The following is an 18,587-nucleotide window of genomic DNA, read 5'->3' on the forward strand; positions in this document are numbered from 1 at the left end:
CGAGTAGTCGTTGAATGAGTTGTAGCGTTGATCTGGGAGGTTCATCGTCGGGAGAAGGCAATTGTCAGAGCACGGTGGAGAGGGTCTCCCGCCACAGATCAGGTCCTGCGTTGCTCGCACCCGTGTTCAAGGATGCGCTGCATTGTCGCGACCTGGCTTTGTGGCTGCGCTCCAATAAGCATATGCTCCACCGCAGCTGAGTCTGCGGGCGGGAGCCTAAATTAACGGCAGGACTCACCTCCAACCAATCAGCGCGCACATCTCTGCAGACCTCATTTCAGCCTGATCTCCAGTATATCTGAAGAGGTTGCAGGTTGTGGAGGACGTAGCGCGATTGACGAGGCTGCATATGGGGGGAATATGTTAGTGTGAACATCAACCGCTATATCTCTCCGCTGCCCGCCTCATCTGTTGGTCTCTTTCTCCAACCCGCGGTAGACATCTCCGCCACCTCCTACGTCGTGTCCTGTTGGAACGGACCAAGATGGACATGTAAACAACTGGCGGAAACGGCACCTATCCCATGGCTACTCACGCACCACCATCCGGCTCGATGATGACCACTCTTTTCCAGAGCCTGTCCAGCCTCACACCTCTCCAACCCCAGCCCCAGCAGAACAGGGTTCTAGAACCTCAGCAGCCACCCAGTGCCTTGCACAGGCTTTCGCCAGCAGACACAGAACGTGCCCGTGGCATATTTGTGACTCTGCACGTCCTCTTCCCGCATGAGCTGCTGCCGGCGCTGGATATTCTGGACCGGGGACTCGTCAACAGGCTTACGGTCCGACGAGACGGGGACGTCCACGAACAACGTCCACCGAAACTAGGGGAGCCTGGCTCGTCTACTGGATTGGAGGTGAAGACCGATTTACGACATGCGACAGATGCATACCATGGGTGTGAGGTATACTACGTCCAATCCTCATCCGCCGTTACGTCGAGGTCGAACACATATAGCCGTGTAGGCAGATCCAGGGCGATAGGCTCGTCGGGCTACTCGTCAAGGAAACTGGATGCCAGCACCACGTTCTACGAGGTCCGTCTCGACAGCTGGAATTGCAGTTGTCCCGCGTTTAGTGTCTCCGCTTTCCAGGGGCTGAATATAGACCGTGACGAGCACGAGATGAATGACAGTCGAATGGACAGGGCACGAGATATATCTAGGTCGCCGAAGGCCACGCCAGCATCTGTGGAAAGCGCAGGATGGATGTTTGGAGGGATGGCAACTAATACGTGCAGCGGTTCCATGCCCTCGTGCAAACACATTCTCGCTGCGGTCCTGGCGAAGTCTGCTCCAGAACTCTTCAACTCCGGTATGTGCGTAAGGCTGGTCAGTAGGGAGGAGCTCGCAGCATGGGGTGGAGGATGGGGAGAGTTGGGTGTGTGATAATGAGCTTGACTGGTCCGGGAAGATGAGCACAGACTTGCTCGAGCTGAATCTGTAAGCTGTGGTCATTCTCATGTCTAGTTGTCAATATCACCACGCTACGTAAAATCATAGAGTGCCATGACCTGCTTCTGATCTCTGTCGCCCAGTACCACCACGTGTTCCTCGTCAAAGCCAACCCATCGCCGGGTCAGGCTCAATTCTCGTTTCAAATCCTGGACGGCAAGTCCCAACCCAGTACCTCGCCTGGCCAAAGCAGCAGCGACGTCGGAGAGGGAGTGAACTGCTTTGATTTTGGTACTAGTCTTGGGCTGACTGTTGTTGGTCATGACCGCCTCCAGCTCCCAGACTCGGATCTCGTCCCCTCGGCAGCTGATGGATACCGCTTTCCCTCGATTGTTGACTTCAGCTCCCGACACAGCAGACGTGTGGCCCCAAAGACGTCTGCCCGCACTGATCTCCAGTTTCTCCTCGTTGGAGGTTACTAGAAATGACATGATGGTGTTGTCGGCAAGTGTGCCAACCAGAAATGGATGCTCGTAGGAAAGTGAAGTTGGCGCGCTCATCAGTTGGGGGTGAAGAGGGACGGGCAGTGAGCTGGCGGAACGCGTTGACAGCCCCCACCTGTCCCTACCCTCGTATCTCCCGTCCAGAGGAGTGTCGAGAGAAGAAGTCAACCTGCTGTCTATCAAGGCCCCGGCCGGCGTAAGTCTGATCTCCTGAAGGCCCAGACACCATCCAGACCGGAGTCTGTTGAATGCATAGGCAATTGTTGCCGTCACGTTGCCGGGTGTTCTCCGAAGAGAAAGCGAAACTGGCGAGAAGGACGCATCGGACTGAAGTCGAGCAATAGGTGAAGCAGTAGGACGGCTATCTCTCGCCACGTTTGGTGTGGTCATGTCATACAGCGCCAGGAATTTGGTTTTGGAGACAGTCATGATATATGGCATGGCCAGCGCCACGGCCATGAGCGGCCCATCGGCTGAATGTTGGGTCAAGAGATGCTCGAAACGTCCATCGGTTTGGTATAGATACGTCGAAAAGGATCCATCCGCGAAGCCTAGGACGAGATGCGGTCCGCCCTCGATGGTCTCAACAGCCATGCATGTCGCCTCAGCCGAAGGCTCAAGCCGAAACTGTGCCTTCAACGTCCTCTCCCCTGACCATGCACGTAGTCCAGCCCGCCCGTCAACCGTGAATATAATGCCCTGACAGACCTTGGCTATGACTGGCGGTGATGGAGGCTGCGCGACCTCGACCTCGCAGAGTCTCGCCGTCCCCGATGCCCAGTTTGTGCGAATCTTGAATTGACGCTTCCAGTCGATGGCTGGATTGTTCCGTAGTTTGTACCCATGCTGGAGCCACTTTGCCGCCTTCAGCCGTTGTTGGGATGCCTCTCGACCTTGACTTGGAGGGGCGCGACGGGCTCGAGACCTGACCCAAGTGTCGTAGTATTTCGCTTTCCACAGTTCACCGTCGGTGGCAAGTGAGCGGAATCGGTGTGAGACACTGTCCGACCTGTCAGTCCATTCTTGGGTAAATCATGATGGCCCTTACCATTCGACTTTCAACAAATCCCTGATGGGCAGGAAGAACAGCACCCGGAGAAGGATCTCGTCACTGATATCCAATAAATTACGCCGGGATCCGGTACGAGATCTTTTGACCGGAGGCCGGATTTCACCTGCATCATCTCTTCTCCGTTTGGGCATTGCTTCGCTGTTCTATAGAGCTCCGAACCGCGAGACACACACTGTTCCGAATCTAGGCGCGACGGGGTACATAGACGATCTGTGGGAAGAGGATTGCATTGGCGGTTGACCAAGTCGTCGACGTTCCAGTTCAAGTTGGACGCATGCAGATAAAGAACCCGGCCAGCCTTATCGATAACCGAGGTTTTCCCGCCCCGGCGCGTCATTCAAACAACGAGACGCGACTTTCTTGCCTCTGCCTCTGCTTCCCTCGCTGGCACAGTCTTACAACAAACAACCCCTTGCACAAACATGAGCACGCCGCAATCTCTGACAGATACGCTGATTTTGGCCCTTTCTCAAAGCAATGATCTTCAACGTCGCACCCGAGAGACCATTGAGACCATTGAACGGCTCAAGCGTGAAAACGAAAAGCTGAAGCGTCAAGTCGAGGAGCTGTCTCGGGCGCGGAAGGACGAACCTCGCGACCTCTCCCCCCAGCTGGATCACTTGTTTCGGCAGGATGCGGAGAAACAAGCCGAGATCGACCAACTGAAATCCAAACTCCGCTTGATTCAGGCCAAAGAGAGGAAATGGCGACTACAGAATCCCTGTGTCTCTTCACCCATCGTCTTTTCCAACGAACTCGACGCTACAACGCCGGCATCTGCGTCCAGAAAACGGCCTCGCAGCAAGACTCCCGACGAACAACGACCACTGCGAGAGATCTCCGCAAATGTTGCGGCCCCCAATCGCCTCCCACGGTCTAAGAGATTCGGCGACAGAGGAGCCCATGCCATCACATCTATAGCGGAAGACGGCGAGGACCATAATCGAAGCCAATCCGATACCTCTACGGAGAACACGCCTCAAAAGGCCAAGGCCAGCTCACCCAATAATCGATTGCAGGCTTTGCTGGCTGCCCCGGCTCCCGTCACCCCATTGCTTCCACGTCCCACGCCTAGCGCTTCGATTCAGCGCACGGTTGCTTCGAAAGCAGAGGAGGAAGCTCCGATACAGCTCCAAATCCCAGGCGTTGGTAACCTGGCGAGGGATGGCAGCGCCTCTTTTAGGCGACCTCCTCTTTTGCCGGCCCAACCTTCAGCTCCTGAAGATGAGGAGCCTTTCCGCTCGAGGCCGGTGAATCGTCTGAATCTCTCACATTTCAAGGTCAACCCGACGTACACTGGAGGCTGCGACTATGCCTATGATGAAGCTATTCGAGGTCGCGAGGCGCGGAAGTGCCTTGCAGGATGTACACGACCTGAGTGTTGTGGCAACAAGTTCAAAGCATTAGCAGCGACTCTTCCCGCCGACACTGATATCTCAGAAGATGATTTGCTGCTGGAGTTCTTGGGGCCAGGCTCCGAGGAGAAGATACGGACGTTGACTCCGATGGCCAAAGAGAATCTTGTGTTTGAGGCCCGGACGACACGACTGGCGAACCTGTACGGGAAAATGCACAAGACGCTATTCGACCGTCCTGAGAGCCCGCCGGGCTACTGGGACACCGACATGCCTGGGACGCAGGAAGAGCAGGAATACCGGGAGCGAGCCCGACGGCGAGAACGGGAGGAAGTCGTGAGAAGATATGAAGCAGCTATGAAGGGGGATGGGCGCTGGCTATTCGCAGATGAATGATGGTGACCTTGACTGAGAACCTTGAAACTTGATCTGGATATTTGAAAGAAATCAATGTGGCTCTGATCACCCTCCAGTACTCTACTCCTTGTCACTGGATGAATTGACCAGAGCTAACCTAAATCTGTACCCAATATTGTCTCGACAGGAGGACTCTTGACAGATGAGTCTCCCACGTGGCGAAGTACTTCAAGCGGCCATCAACCTCAGCTATGCTGGACCTTATCTCGCCTCTTCTTTCTGTCGACCGCGCCCAGTGCCCTGTGCAGATCGAGCGGTGTCGTCGACTCCGAGTGCGAGTCCGACAGAACTCTCTCTTGGCGAGACTGAGGCCGATTTCAGACCAAGCCTGAGATCAACTTCACCTTTTCCTTGCCTCGTCCCAATCTCAATCTCAGCTCTACCTCCAACTTGGCCTCTGTCATTGACCACATTACCATTCTTGCCTAGGTACCTGTGGCCGCCTCTTCAGATCTCTCAGTAGTTGGTTGGCGCGGTCAGCTCAAAGAGCATGCAGCTCATCTTCCTTCCAGCACTCAGTTCTCTCTCTCCGAACCCAACGCCAGAGTTTGTCCTCGGCGAGCAGTCATTGGGACCAGAGATGTCCTCGCCAGCTGCCACACGGCGCTCACGCCCACCACCCATTCACCCCAGGAACCTCTCTTCAATACTCGCTCCAAATCAGCAACAATCACCAGCGTCCTCGCCAGCTACCCGATATCGAAACCTCAAAGCAATCCGCCTTCCACCTACACCGACCCAACACCGACCAGCACGATCCCCACCGCAGCCGTGATGGCAACACCGCGGATGCAGACGGGTCTTGACTGCATCCATTTCCAGCATATTAAGCATGACTTGGGCCGACATCACCACAAACTTCTCAATGGGATTGACGCTTTGGTGCCAGGGTGCTACGTCCCAAGAACTCCTCGTCGGGACTGGGTGCTAGGGGTGCTAGACCGGGCCATCCTCTTCGTCTACGAGACATGTCCCATAGCTCTTCGCTACGGTCTTCCACGGCCCAATTCGTCCATGGCAGCATGCAGATCAATTGCAGCTCTGATCCCCAAGGAATGCTTCCCGCGATTCGGAAGCGCGTCGGCGCGTCTTCTGAATGGTGTGAAGAATTTCATCGGACGCGAAATGCCTCCTTCAAGACCCTCTCCTCGGCCTGAAGGGACCCAGCCTAATGCACCTCATGCGCAGCGCACCTCTCAGGTCAACACTTCATCTTGTCGGGCAACTGCTTCTGCTGCAAAGCCACCTCCGCAGAGGTGATTGTCATCAAGGACGAACATGACTCTGGGGATGAGGCTGTCTTGGCTGCCGCCCCAGCTGCCCGGCCACGACAGATGACGACAGAGGAGCCTCCGGCAATCTCGTCGGGCCTCGCTGGAAAGAAAGCCAAAAAGAGAAAGAGAGAACAGGAACCGGAAGAGCATGGCGAGGGCGAGGGCGACGATATTGCAGCTGTAGCACCGGCCAGCAAGAAGAAAAAGAAGTCCAGAGCCAAGAAAAGCAAGTTCAGAGCCAAGAAAAACAAGTCCAAAGCCAATGACAAGAAGGCAGAGAAGAGTTGTTCCAGGATCGACGGCCAGCAGATTCAGGGTGAGCGCGCCGAGTCAAGGAGGGATGTTGGTGATGCCACTGAGCGACATGGTTCGAACAGAAGACCGGAAAACTTCGCCTCCCGATCCTATGCCGACAAAAACCGCCAACCCCAACGTCAACAGAACCCCCGCGAGGCAAGAGGCAACGGGTCCTACGAAGTGGATGATCAAGGGGAAGAACAAGAGGGAGGCCTGCCGGGGAAGTGGAAGGGAGTAAACATTAGTTCAATGATTTATGACTCGGTCGCCAACCATTACGAAGTTTACGACGGATTGATCCACGAGGGCGCTGGCTTCACGATGAAACAAGTCGAGACATGCCGCCAGTATATCGCGGCGGGTATGTCCTACGAGGAGGCCTTCCACATGGTGTACAGACCACCTCGGCCCTCCAGGAAGGGGACCTCGACAGCTTGAGCGGAGGAACAAGATACGCCGCCTTGGCCCGTTGTCGACGAGTGGTATCGCCAACTATTCCGGCCACCTCCAATCTCCAAACAGCCTCGGTCGCAACAAGCAGCATCATGTCAGATTGTATTCAATGTTTATCTTCGTTCAGACACAGGCTAGGAAGCCTCTGCCAGCCAGATCCGACCCTCCAGACTCCAGTCTTGGGCCCCCGAGCACGACCGCGCAATTGCTGGAGGGAAATGTACGATTGTGGACATGGAAGAAACGGGCAGGCAGAAACGGCATGGCTTTCATCTCAGCATGGCACTCAATCGTTCTCATCAGAGCACACCCACTTGCGAGAGAATCAGTGCAGAGCTGAAATGGACGAGAATGACAGGCACTTAGTGTACAGATTAGACATCCTCGAAATTCCTGATGATGGATCAGTCACCAGAAGAAAGTTAGATTAAGACAATACTGACAATTGAGACGAAATCCCTTGTGCTTGGGTCTTCCGCCATGCTTTAGATTAGAGCCTTGACGAGTCTTGGAACCTAAGTACAGAAACTAAGTAACAGCCCATCCTCTTACTTGCGTTCGGTCCCTGCAGTGTATCCAGCCCAAGGCAATCTCAGATACAATTCCACCAATGATGGATCTCGCAGACGACAGATCGTCCGTTGACGTCCCCCGAGGTAGGCAAGGGTAGGTGGTCATGATAGACATATACATGTCACTGTCGCACAGTTGCAATCAACTGACGCAGACCGACCTTGTCGTGTGCAAGCATACCTACATGTCACACGTCGGAAATACAGCGCATGAGCAGCATCGAGTGTCCAGCGATCCAGAGCCGAAGTCCTCTCGAGTCTCGACGTTATGCTGTTGGCCTTTGTCCGTCTCTGGATTGGAAGCGAGGTATGTGGCTTCGACCCCGACCCTCTCATTGAGACAAAGATTTGTTGCTGCACGACGAAAGCGGTGCAACGAGTCAACGGCCTTCTGCTGTGTGCTGTGCAACAGAAGCTTTGGATCGTGGATGGAACTTGAAGACGACACAACCTAGGGCTGCCCCCGGCATGCCACAACGAATGCAACACTGCAGCTGTAGCACTGTTGGAATCAGATGGCGGGAAATCTGCTAACGAGGCGCGATATGGTTTCGGCTGGTAACATGTTCATACAGGAGAATTCATCTATGCTGCGTGCACTTTCGATGGTGTTCTGGGACAGTTGTCCCAATACATTGATTGAATCACTGTCAAGAAATACTGTGTCATAGACCGGCTAAGTAGCTACGGACTCTCGCTGCTGCAGTAAGATATCAACCGCCATATTGCATCCCGATCCTTGACTTTGACCGGGCGTCGAGGTTCTGGTGGTCCAGCTGTACAATGCGACTTTTCGCCGTGTGGCCGACCGTCACGGCATCTTGCGGTCCTCGAATGTTCAATACAGCCCGAAATGCAACGAGAATATTTAGGGGAAGCAGACAATCCCGGCTCGGAGGAATGGGATAGATCAATAGGCTGACCCGGAGTGGCAGGGACGTCGACCACTGGGCCTGCGTGGAGCGTGCTCCAGACGTCGGTTGAAAGGCTCCATCAAACGCCGCCTTTTGTACACGGACCTTCAACGACACCGTCTCCCTCAGATGCTGCATCGATTGTGTAGGAGACAAGTGAGAAGGAGTCTCTTTGGGTCAAGAGTCGAAAATTGGTGCGAAGGTCGGTACTCCGCGTGTTTCAAGAGCATACACCACCTGTCGTGTAACTCTGGGGTTGGAGATGATGAACACAGCCTCGGCGCCGGAAGAGACGTACAACTCATACGCCAGTCGGGCGAGATGAGGTCTTCCCGCGACAGTCGTGTTGATTATGACGGCCTCAGGGTCCGCACGACGGACATGCTCGATGACCCCAGTCGAATAAGTGACCTCAGGGTCAGGGGTTGACCACAATATTCGACATGTAACGTCTCTTTTGCACAACAATGACATGATCGGGCCGATACCCGAGCCTGTGGCAACCAGAACCATTCGCTTGAAGATCGGGGCCACGTGAAGCACACCCATGGTGGGAATCCCCCGGACCCAGAGTTTCGTGGGTGGTGATTTGATGAGTTGAGCGGTCCAATCGCCCGCCTTAGAGACGAGGACAGAAAACCCCTGGCCATCTTCTTCAGGGATACCTGCAAATGCATGCCACTCCAGCAGTGGACTATTCGAGAGTCTAGGGGCGGCACAGAGAGGTAGGTTGGTGTATGTAAAATGCAGACGGACGGCATGGTCTGACAGAGATTCCGCATGGACCGGGACCTTCCTGAGCCACACCCAAGGAAGTGCCAGAGAGACGGTGGTGAGTACTAGGGTCCAGAATACCGGGCTGTACGCGATTGCTTCTTGCAGAGAAGTGTTGGACTTCGGATCGTGGGATTTCTCATCAGCGAGCAGCCCAAACTGGATCCAGAACAAGGCCACGGCTGTCCAACCCCCGAAACGATGGACCATCTCGAACATGTTGTGCATCCTTGAGCGAATGGCGGGATGGGCCGTAACCACGATGGAGAGGAGCAATACATCGAGTATGACTGTAATGACAGGAATGACCGTCTGATGGGTGTGAACTGCTCTCGCTCGTAAGACTCGGATGATTGCAACGTTGAAGAAAGCGAACCAAATCACCGCCGACATTCCAGCTCCGCTGTGTACCCCTCCGAGGTGGTATATTTTTGCAGCCAGCCGACGAATGCGCAGGGGAAGCCATTGCGGACATTTGCCAAACGACCAGAAAAGTGCATTGATGACTAGCTCTTGTCTGACTAGGACTGCTACAGTCAAGTTAATGGAAACCGCTGTAGCAGCCGACTCGGGTGACAAAGAGAGGAGTCTGTGCTGCGCAGCAAGAACAACAATGGCAAGGACATTGGCGGTCAAGACGAGGGTGCTGAGGCGGCGGTAGACAGACAAAACCGTCCAGCGGAGATTTCTCATTATGCGGTTGTACTTTTTGTCCTCCATGGGTATTTCTGGTATCGGGTGTTTCTCTAGGATGAAGGACGACGCAGCCTTTGAGGAAGACTGATCCGGAGGTACCCCATCTCTTGAGACAATGGGCTGTGAAGTGCCTGCGGATGAATCTCTCAAGTCCGGATTTTGGTGTTGAGATTTTGGACGCTGGGCCTCCTCGGACAAAGTGTGTGTGAGGAGGTTGTCTGGCGAAGTTGCGCCTGATTCCAGTGCAGAACGCACAGAATCTTGCTGAGGAAGGCTGGCAGTTTCAGAGACGATGGGCAAGGCAGTCAGTGCCATTCCCGGTTGCTGTGTCATGCCGTCAGAGAAAATGCTTGAAACAGCCAGGGAGAGTCAGAGGATAAACAAGGGCGAGATAGCGTAAAGACTTTTCGCGCATGGGGGGGGGGGGGTTGAGTAAGTACAACTTAAATGCCATGACACAGTGAATATATGGTGAGTGACAGCAGAGGGCAGTGATGAAGAGTGTCTGGAGCTCAAATAGAGAACGTGCGCTCTGAACGCTCTGAACGCTCTGAACACGTAGGAATACACTTACAGATGAGACCACAAGACTTTTCCCGGCGATGTCGACGACGTGCATGTAGTGTATCGAAGGTCGCCTGTCTCTTTCTTCCCGTGAGAATGTGGAAGGCGATTTCCTTTTGGGACTCAAGAGGATTTGCTTCTGGGGGACAAAGCGGACACAAGTACTGGCCAGGAACTTTGGAAACAGACAAGCGATCGATGATGTATGGATGGGATACTGCATAGGAGATGCCGAACAGAGAAGGAGGACGTCGAGGGTAGCGAGGAGAGGCAAGACGAGTAGGGGAGTAGGGGAGCAGGCGAGTAGCTCGTGCTGAGGCGAGAGCGGCAACTGAAGGTGACTCGAAAACGTGGGCGATGAGAAATCATGCAACCGAAACCGAAGCCGAAGGATGACAGAAAAGCAGCCACAAGCTGGAAGGAAAGCGAATACTAGTACCGCAGTGGATTTTAGTGAAAGGAAGCAGGAGACTCACAAGGCAGTGCAGGCAGTGCAGCAAGTATGAGGAGATGAGATGGTAGTATTGTGCAGTGATATAGTAGTAGTGGTAGAAGGTTGTCGTTGTAGCTGCAGTGGTGTTAGGTAGCCCCCGGACTGCGCTTTCCACGCAGTACTAGTATTGATGGTATTTTCTAACCACCCTACATTCCAACTCCTACCTGCCCGTTTCCATGCCAGTGGTGTATCATTCCACAGTGAACTTGTAGTATGACAGGATGAAGGGATGCTTGAAGTGTCGACATTAGATGCGGATATGGAATCATTCGATTTGAGGCTGCACCGGCCTTCAGCTGGCAGTGTGTATACTAGTACAGGCTCGATCGAACCCATGGATTTGGGACGAGAAGCTGGCCCAGTTCGGTTTGCATTTGCTTGCATCTTCGGTAGCCAATTGATAGTCGGCGATACTCTGATGCATGCTTCGCTGTTTATGGCGACAGAACTACTACCTACCTCTGTGAGGTAAGGTAAGGTAGGTAGTAGATACTCGTGGTGATGGCAGGTATCTTTCCCCGAGGGACAAGCGCAGTCTGCAGCTCGCTGCCGTCAGTCGGTCAGCAGATATGGAAGCCGTAGTCTCAACTCCTCCCGTTTGGGGGGACTGACTTGACTAATGTAGCCGCTGTCAGAATAGATGCCTGCTACCTGCACCGCAATTGATGTCACCAACTTCAACTTCGAGTCAGAGCACTGGCAGGCCGGTGTAATGCATTGCCGTATCAGACACTGCACTGCCATGGAACAGCGCAGCGCAGGTGGTCTCTTACTCTGGCACTCCCTTACCTGCCTCAGGCTGCGCTCTCCTGCTGCCTGCGCTCCTTTGTTCTTGCCTGCGCCCTCGGACCTCAAAACGGATACCTGGCCGATTGGATTAACTGACCCTCTTTCGTCTGCACTGCACTGCTTCAAGTGTGCAGGTGGTCACCCTGTCAGTCCTGACGCGCTCACTGCGCGGCTACCATTCAAGATAGCTGAGCGTCACGACCACCTTGATCGAAGTCAGTAGTAGGTACCTTACCTTAGGTAGGCATTCATTCCTCCCAGTCAGGTTCTCCATCATACGCATACTGCCTCCCAGTCAAGGAAGGGGAGTATACCGTATCTGACTCACAGGCGGCCCTGTTTTCACCACTGCGTTCGTTGCCTTTTCGCCTCTGTCTTCTTTTCACATTGTGGACGTACCGTGTCCTTCTTCTCTTGAGCATCCGATCCGTCTCATCTCACAAATACCTATACTTTATCCGCTGTTCCTTTGCCAGCCGTCCTCACCAGGGCATGTACCCTGCATCCTCTGTCTTACCTGACCTGCAGCTGTCCATGCTGTCCAGCCATACGTCTTTGGCACCTGTCTTTTTATGCAAGCCAGTGTTACAAAATGCCTCCGTCCACAGTGCTGGCCACAGGCGCTGTTTGGACTTCGTCCGAGTCATTGACCATTCCATCCACCGATATCTTGTCCTTTGTCTTCGCTAATCTTGACCAATATGACAATGACAAGCCGGTAAACAGCTTGAACTCCCCACATTCGGATCCAAGCTGACTCAGGGCTTCCCTCCCAGATCTTCATTGATGCCGCCGATCCTACCAACTCGATTTCTGCTAGGCGAGCGTTTCATGTCACCCGCCGGCTCATCAAAGGCCTCAAGGACCTTGGCTTGCAAGAGGGGGACTGCGTGTGCGTGCATGCATTTAACAACGTGAGTTCGATGTTGGTTGTTGTGATGGATTGAGGCCATCTCCCGACACTCCACCGCCTGTGGTGTAACTCAGCTGACTTGGTCAATCCGGGGCAATGATAGATCTGGTACCCCTTGATTTGGCTGGCAATAATCGGATCCGGCGCATGCGTCTCTGGGACCAATCCCGCCTGCAACGCCTCCGAACTTGTTCGGCACTTTAGGCTCACCAAGCCCAAATTCATCTTCGCCCAGGGCCACTGTATCCAGGGAGTTATGCAGGCCGCTTCAGCATGCCACATACCTGTCTCCAACATCTTTGTCGTTGATCTGCCAAAACAGACCCCTCCTGTAGATGGCTGCCGTACTTGGTGGACTCTCCTCGTTAATGGAGAGAATGACTGGAGCGGGCCATCTGACGACGACGACGACGCATCTGTCAACGAGCGGATTGCAGTGTATTCCATGACCAGTGGGACCACGGGACTTCCAAAGGCTGCCATGATTCCACATCGTTCCATCGTCACACAAAGTACGCTCTTGGAGCGTCAATTCGATGCCAGGTCTTATGAGGTATTGTCATCTTTCCTGGGCTTCCAGCTGTCAAATCGATCCGAACTGACATTCCCTCGCAGCCATCACAACTCATTTGTCTTCCTGTCTTCCACGCCTTTGCCCTACCCCTGGCCCTTGTCCTTCCTCTGCGTCTTGGCATCCAGACCTATTTTCTTCCCAGGTTCGTGCTGCAGGATTTTCTGCAAGCCGTCGACACTCATGAAATCACTGACACACCACTTGTTCCCCCGATCATTGCGGCGTTGAACCAGCTCCCCCACGCGCAACGTCATCTACTTCGGAGCCTTCGCTATGTCATCTGTGCTGGCGCGCCCATGCCAGCAAGCGTACAGACCGAGGTGTACAAGGTCTTGTCCAAATCGGCTGTGGTTGCTCAATGCTGGGGTACAACTGAGGCTGGCTGGCACACCTTGTTCGACTGGAATGTAAAGGATACTTCTGGAAGCGTAGGACGCTTGTTACCCAATGTCCAGATGAGGTTGGTCGACGTCGGCGGAGTGAATGTCGGACAGGATGGGCAGCTCGGAGAAGCCTTGATCAAATCACCCACGCTGTTTACCGGTTATCTTGGAAACCCCGACAAGACCCGGGATGCTTTCGACTCGGACGGGTTCTATCGCACCGGCGATCGTGTCTCTGTTCTCGACGACAAAGTGTTCTATGAGGGTAGGATTAAAGAGGTCATGAAAGTCAAGGGCTGGCAGGTCGCGCCGCAAGAACTCGAGACCGTGCTCATGAAGCATCCTCAAATATCAGATGTTGCGGTTGTCGGCATCACCCGCGATGATGGACTTGGACTCCCAGAGACATTGCCATGTGCATACGTCGTGCGTGCTCCTGTCGCTTTTGCTGCCGAATCGTCTGGGGATGCAGTCGCTGGCGAGGTTGGAAGGAATTCACCATTGACTGCGAAGGCCGTTCAGCAACTTGTGGCGGCCAAGCTGATTTCGTATAAACGTCTTACGGGAGGCGTGGTCTTTGTCAAGCAAATCCCCCGTTCGGCCACAGGGAAGATCCTGCGCCATCGCCTTTCCGAAATGGAACTTGACGTACCAAATGGAGTCGAAGCAGCACCAGCAGATACCGAACAGTATCCAGTTTAGACCTGTGGTTGCATCATCCAGCCGAATGCAGCTGTGGTCTAACTAGCACGGCGAGGGGCTTATGGCGGTAGAACTCGTGAGAGAATGGTCGAGACGCTCTGGGGGATTGTGATTGGGAAGAGCGCCAAAAGGAGATTGTCTGCGATATGTTTGCCGACTAGATATGTTGAAGGCAGCACGATGCGGAGCAACTGTCGAATGTGCAGTGGTCAGTGCTACGTGTTCACGCTGGAAGGATGCCTGAAATCAACAGCGGTGGTATCAATAATAGCACATTGGTATGGAGGTGTGGAGGTGTAAAAAGCTCGCTGATGAACGAAAAACAACGAGATGCGATGTTTGTTATCATTACTATTAAATGCAATAATCCATTATTCAATCCGACCACCTGAACTTGAATCAGCACATCCACAGCAGGCCAAGCTCGAGTCTTTTCATTTGTCATTTGACTTCTTTTAAGTCCAAAGCACACTGGCAGCACAGCAAAGCAGCTACCTTTATCTTCACGTAGTACGTAGTATAGTACCAGAAGATGTTTTGAACGCTCTTGCTCTATGTTCAGTCCACAACCTGACGCCCTTCGAGCACTGCAGACTAAGTTCCTGAATTCGGCATTCATCTGTTCGTTGTTACTGCCCAACGTCGCCTCACAGACGAAGCCGGCCCAGCGATAGCGAAGATGTCGGCATCAACTACCCCTGACATCCCTCTTCAAATTATTGTTCCGAACGACGCAAACCCTGGTACGGCTCCGCTGCTGGCTGCTGAACGACGTGTCACACCTTCATGGACCATTGCGCAATTGAAGGCGAAACTCGAGCCCGTCACGGGAATACCGGCTGGCGCTCAGTCACTCCGTACCAGAGGCGTCGATGGAGCCTGGATTTTCTTGGGCGACGAGTCCTCCATCGTCGGCGATGCCAGGTATGCATTACGTCGGGGCTCCGAGATCGAGGTCCTCGACACGCGGCCTGCCAACGCGAGACAAACGATCAACTTCTCCGACCTCTCGTCGGTTGAGAAGTATCAGATGCCCGAATCACAGTACGAGAAATTGGAGGACAGCGTGCTGGCCTGGAAGCGCCGCCAGAAGCTAGGCCGGTTTGACCCCAATACAAAATCCCCTGAGGAGCAGGCGCATGAGCGACGCACCCATGATGAGGCGGAGCTCGCTGCCGGAGGCATCAAGGTCGGGCAGAGGTGTCGCGTAGGCAACGATGATGCGCGCAGAGGCGTCGTCCGATTCACTGGAGAGGTTCCGGGGCTGGGCGGCATCAAGGAGGCTGGCTGCGTGTGGGTAGGAGTCGAGCTGGATGAACCGGCCGGCCGGAACGATGGCAGCGTCAGTGTTGAGACCGGAGACGGATCACATGAGACGAAGAGAGTGTTTCAATGTCGGGACAAGTTTGGGGTGTTTGCGAGGCCCGATAAGGTGGAGGTGGGGGCTTTCCCACCGCTGGACGACCTCGACGACCTCGACGAGGATACGGAGGAGTTGTAGAGAGAAGGCAGGCGATGGACTACCTGAGCAGAGGCTGTATGTGAGACTATTCGGCCGCGACGAAGCCGTCAAGCAGGATGGCCTGGTGGCCAAAGGACTACATCGAGTGTTGTGCCTCTCCTAGTCCAACGGTCCTATCCGTTGCAGACAATAGGTGGGTATTCTACATGCGACACAGAGTGATCACTGCTGGAACAAAAAGGCATTGGTCCATCCCTCGGTGTGTCAACCCGAAATGCCTTACCAACGCCGAAGCGCCCAGCAAATTAGGAAATGCAATGACATCCCTGGACGTCGCGTACAGTCCGACGAAGCGGTGGAACATAAAACACAACATCACGCACTCAACACCAACGTCCGATCAGAAAGGAGATTATGAAAATCATGCCAGACTCGCTCTTCTCTCATAGGATTGCCCCGAGCCCAGCGCTTTACTCTCCTACAAGGACCCATTCGAACAAGAAATGAATCTGACTATGTAGTCTCCGGGCTATCACTCGTGCCCTGCAGAAGGCCAGACACTTTGGATGTTACTGAATGAGTCTACAGCAGGCTGTTATTCGTGAAGACCTGGTCATGTCTCATTGTCATGTTACATGCAAACGTGCCGAAGCATTCAATTCGAGGCGTAGCTCATTCGACATCATCATCAACCCAATGCCGGAGTCATCAAATGGACTCAATGACAGCACCAGCCACTACTCAAACATCACTCTTCGGATCAGGACTCGTCGTCGTGAGGCGAAGTTTCAGAAGCCTGGCTAAAGAATATTCGCGCCGTCTTGTCGAGTTCATTCTCGATGGAGTATTGATTTCCTACGCCATTGAGGTCAGCATTGTCTCAAAAAGCATAGCAGCGTCTCAGGGACAAACTCACCTCGTGGAACCTGCCAAAAGCCGCCCTTTCCAATACTGAAACGGGTCATACCACCGGTCACTTCTCCACCGATCGGGCCTACCATGACAGTGACCCGTCCCTTGACCACGAAGAAACCCATGTGCATCGTTCGACTGTTCTTCGGCCGCTTCACTCCCCCAGGGGGCAACTCTACCAGCCCCGTGCCAAAAAATCGAGTGCTGAGCAGCTTGGCGTATCTGAAGGTCGGGCCCTCATGGAGGCTGGAGCTCTTGACTTCGCGCGTCTGGATCGCTGCCGGTGCGTGGGCGATGTCCACCTCCTTTTCTTGCTCCAATGGCGCTTGCTCTTCTTGGTCCCATACCGACACGTTGCCGCGAAGTGTGCCGACTTCGGTCTCCCATGCTTCGGCATAAGCATCTTCGGCTCCAGCCCCGTCTATCTCGATGTCAGAACTCGAGGCTTCCGAGTCTTCGATTCTGGCTCTGCGCACTGTGGCGCTTTTGCCCGACTTCTTCCTCTTCATTGGCTTCCTCTTCTCGGTGACTGTTTCTGCCTCCTCAGCCCGTACAATTTCTTTGATACTATTCAATGGGAATCGAGCCCCTTCGTCCAAGCTTGCGCCACCGGGACTGCCGCCGTAGACACACCTTTCATTGCGCCAATATGCCAGTGGCTTTATACTTACCCGCCCACTTCTGGTGTGCGTCACCGTCTCGTCCAGGGGCGTTTCCCGCCGAAGGATGTACAACGATCTCGGGGGATCCGGCCTTGCCTTCACCTTCTCAATGACAACATCCAGTTCCTGCTGCTGCCGCGAAGAAATTCCTGTGTTTCGGCTTTTAGCCCTGAGCGGCCGTTTCCCCTTTGATCCAGATGGTGCGACATTCGAGCTGGATTCCTCGCGAGTCTGAAGTTTCTCGGAGAGCGGCGGCCTTCCCCTCTTGCGAACCTTAGTCGGGACAGGCGATCGCTGAGCTTCCTCGTCTATCGCATCTGACTTTCTTTTTTTCCTTGAGTTCGCTTGGTTTTGTGCGGGCGGAGGCTCTGAAGCTTCCGGCTCGAATGTTCCATCAGCCTCTTCATCATCAACCAGTGATGCAGCGCCGAGCTCCACAGATTCTTCCCTTTGGGAATCAGCGTGCTCGGATTCGTCGTCTTCTTCAGGAGGTGGCACAAAATCGTCGACTTCGCTGATGGCAGCCTGCGGCTGTTGCAGTGCTTCGCCGTTGAAGTCCGGTTCGTGGACTTCGGCTGGACCATGGCCCCCAACGTCGGATTGCTCAATGTCCACAAGCGAGGGCCTAGATTTCGCGCCCGAGTATACACCGTTTGTAGCAATGTCGCGTAGTGGCGTCTTTTCCGGACTCGAACTGAACCTTCGAGACCGGTCATTTCGAGACGGTGTAGATACCGGGGTATTTTCTCGATCCTCAACATCATCGTGTCGTAGGCTTTTCCTTGAGGCAAAAATGTCAACCCCTTCGCTCTTCCTAGCCGTTCCACTAATCCCGCTCTTCTTTGGAGATGTCGACCTCGGCGGAAGCATTGATCTTCTTCTGGTAGAGCCTCGAGAAGCAGGCGTTCGGGATGGAGTACGACTAGGGTCTGCGGGCACGTTAACTTTGGAATCAATGACGCAAGGATAGAACATTTGAATCATGGCAAAACGGCAAAACGGCAACAACACCCTCACTTACTTGGGTTGACATGGTCTTCCACCGACTCCGGCGACGCGCTTCCTTCCTCCACACTCTCCATGGTGGTCATCTTCTTCAATGGAGATGGCTTGCGCGGGGAAGAGAAGATGCCTGAAATCTCTTCCATGCCGTTGGCGTCGAGCGGTCGCTGGTCCAAGGTGACGCCTGTCCGTCTGCAACCGATCAGTCAGTGGTCCATTCATCCTTGGGACGTGCCAGCATCCCACCTTCCCAATTTTCCTATCGCCGAATAATCAACATTGTCGCGTTGCCGGCGGGGCACTGAGCGAGGGGCCATCTTGACCGCAGTTGAGATGCGAACTCCAAAAAACAAGAAGAGTTTCAACACCGGTCTGAGATCTGAGCCCTCCGCGACAAGTCCAATGGTC

The 18,587-nt window shown here is 54.1% G+C and overlaps 7 protein-coding genes across 7 annotated transcripts; 4 read left to right on the plus strand and 3 right to left on the minus strand.

Annotated features, from left to right (window-relative positions):
- Positions 1-523: 523 nt before the first annotated feature.
- On the plus strand, positions 524-1,387 carry A1O1_01678 (uncharacterized protein; the record flags this gene model as incomplete). The annotated part of the gene is made up of 1 exon (XM_007722590.1): positions 524-1,387. The coding sequence occupies one exon, from the start codon at positions 524-526 to the stop codon at positions 1,385-1,387; it is 864 nt and encodes a 287-aa protein (XP_007720780.1).
- Positions 1,388-1,485: 98 nt separating this feature from the next.
- Positions 1,486-3,099, minus strand: A1O1_01679 (uncharacterized protein; the record flags this gene model as incomplete). Its single annotated transcript, XM_007722591.1, has 2 exons — positions 1,486-2,896; positions 2,945-3,099. The coding sequence occupies 2 exons, from the start codon at positions 3,097-3,099 to the stop codon at positions 1,486-1,488; spliced, it is 1,566 nt and encodes a 521-aa protein (XP_007720781.1).
- Positions 3,100-3,390: 291 nt separating this feature from the next.
- Positions 3,391-4,719, plus strand: A1O1_01680 (uncharacterized protein; the record flags this gene model as incomplete). Its single annotated transcript, XM_007722592.1, has 1 exon — positions 3,391-4,719. The coding sequence occupies one exon, from the start codon at positions 3,391-3,393 to the stop codon at positions 4,717-4,719; it is 1,329 nt and encodes a 442-aa protein (XP_007720782.1).
- Positions 4,720-8,427: 3,708 nt separating this feature from the next.
- Positions 8,428-10,035, minus strand: A1O1_01681 (uncharacterized protein; the record flags this gene model as incomplete). The annotated part of the gene is made up of 1 exon (XM_007722593.1): positions 8,428-10,035. One exon carries the CDS (start codon positions 10,033-10,035, stop codon positions 8,428-8,430), a length of 1,608 nt encoding a protein of 535 aa, XP_007720783.1.
- Positions 10,036-12,161: 2,126 nt separating this feature from the next.
- On the plus strand, positions 12,162-14,141 carry A1O1_01682 (uncharacterized protein; the record flags this gene model as incomplete). Its single annotated transcript, XM_007722594.1, has 4 exons — positions 12,162-12,287; positions 12,346-12,483; positions 12,586-13,035; positions 13,098-14,141. The coding sequence occupies 4 exons, from the start codon at positions 12,162-12,164 to the stop codon at positions 14,139-14,141; spliced, it is 1,758 nt and encodes a 585-aa protein (XP_007720784.1).
- A 679-nt stretch (positions 14,142-14,820) lies between these two features.
- On the plus strand, positions 14,821-15,642 carry A1O1_01683 (uncharacterized protein; the record flags this gene model as incomplete). The annotated part of the gene is made up of 1 exon (XM_007722595.1): positions 14,821-15,642. The coding sequence occupies one exon, from the start codon at positions 14,821-14,823 to the stop codon at positions 15,640-15,642; it is 822 nt and encodes a 273-aa protein (XP_007720785.1).
- Positions 15,643-16,363: 721 nt separating this feature from the next.
- A1O1_01684 (uncharacterized protein) lies at positions 16,364-18,496 on the minus strand (the record flags this gene model as incomplete). The annotated part of the gene is made up of 4 exons (XM_007722596.1): positions 16,364-16,458; positions 16,520-18,106; positions 18,199-18,371; positions 18,426-18,496. 4 exons carry the CDS (start codon positions 18,494-18,496, stop codon positions 16,364-16,366), a joined length of 1,926 nt encoding a protein of 641 aa, XP_007720786.1.
- Positions 18,497-18,587: the final 91 nt, after the last annotated feature.

This window comes from Capronia coronata, assembly GCF_000585585.1.
Source record: "Capronia coronata CBS 617.96 chromosome Unknown acBCG-supercont1.2, whole genome shotgun sequence".
NCBI classification, from domain to species: domain Eukaryota; kingdom Fungi; phylum Ascomycota; class Eurotiomycetes; order Chaetothyriales; family Herpotrichiellaceae; genus Capronia; species Capronia coronata.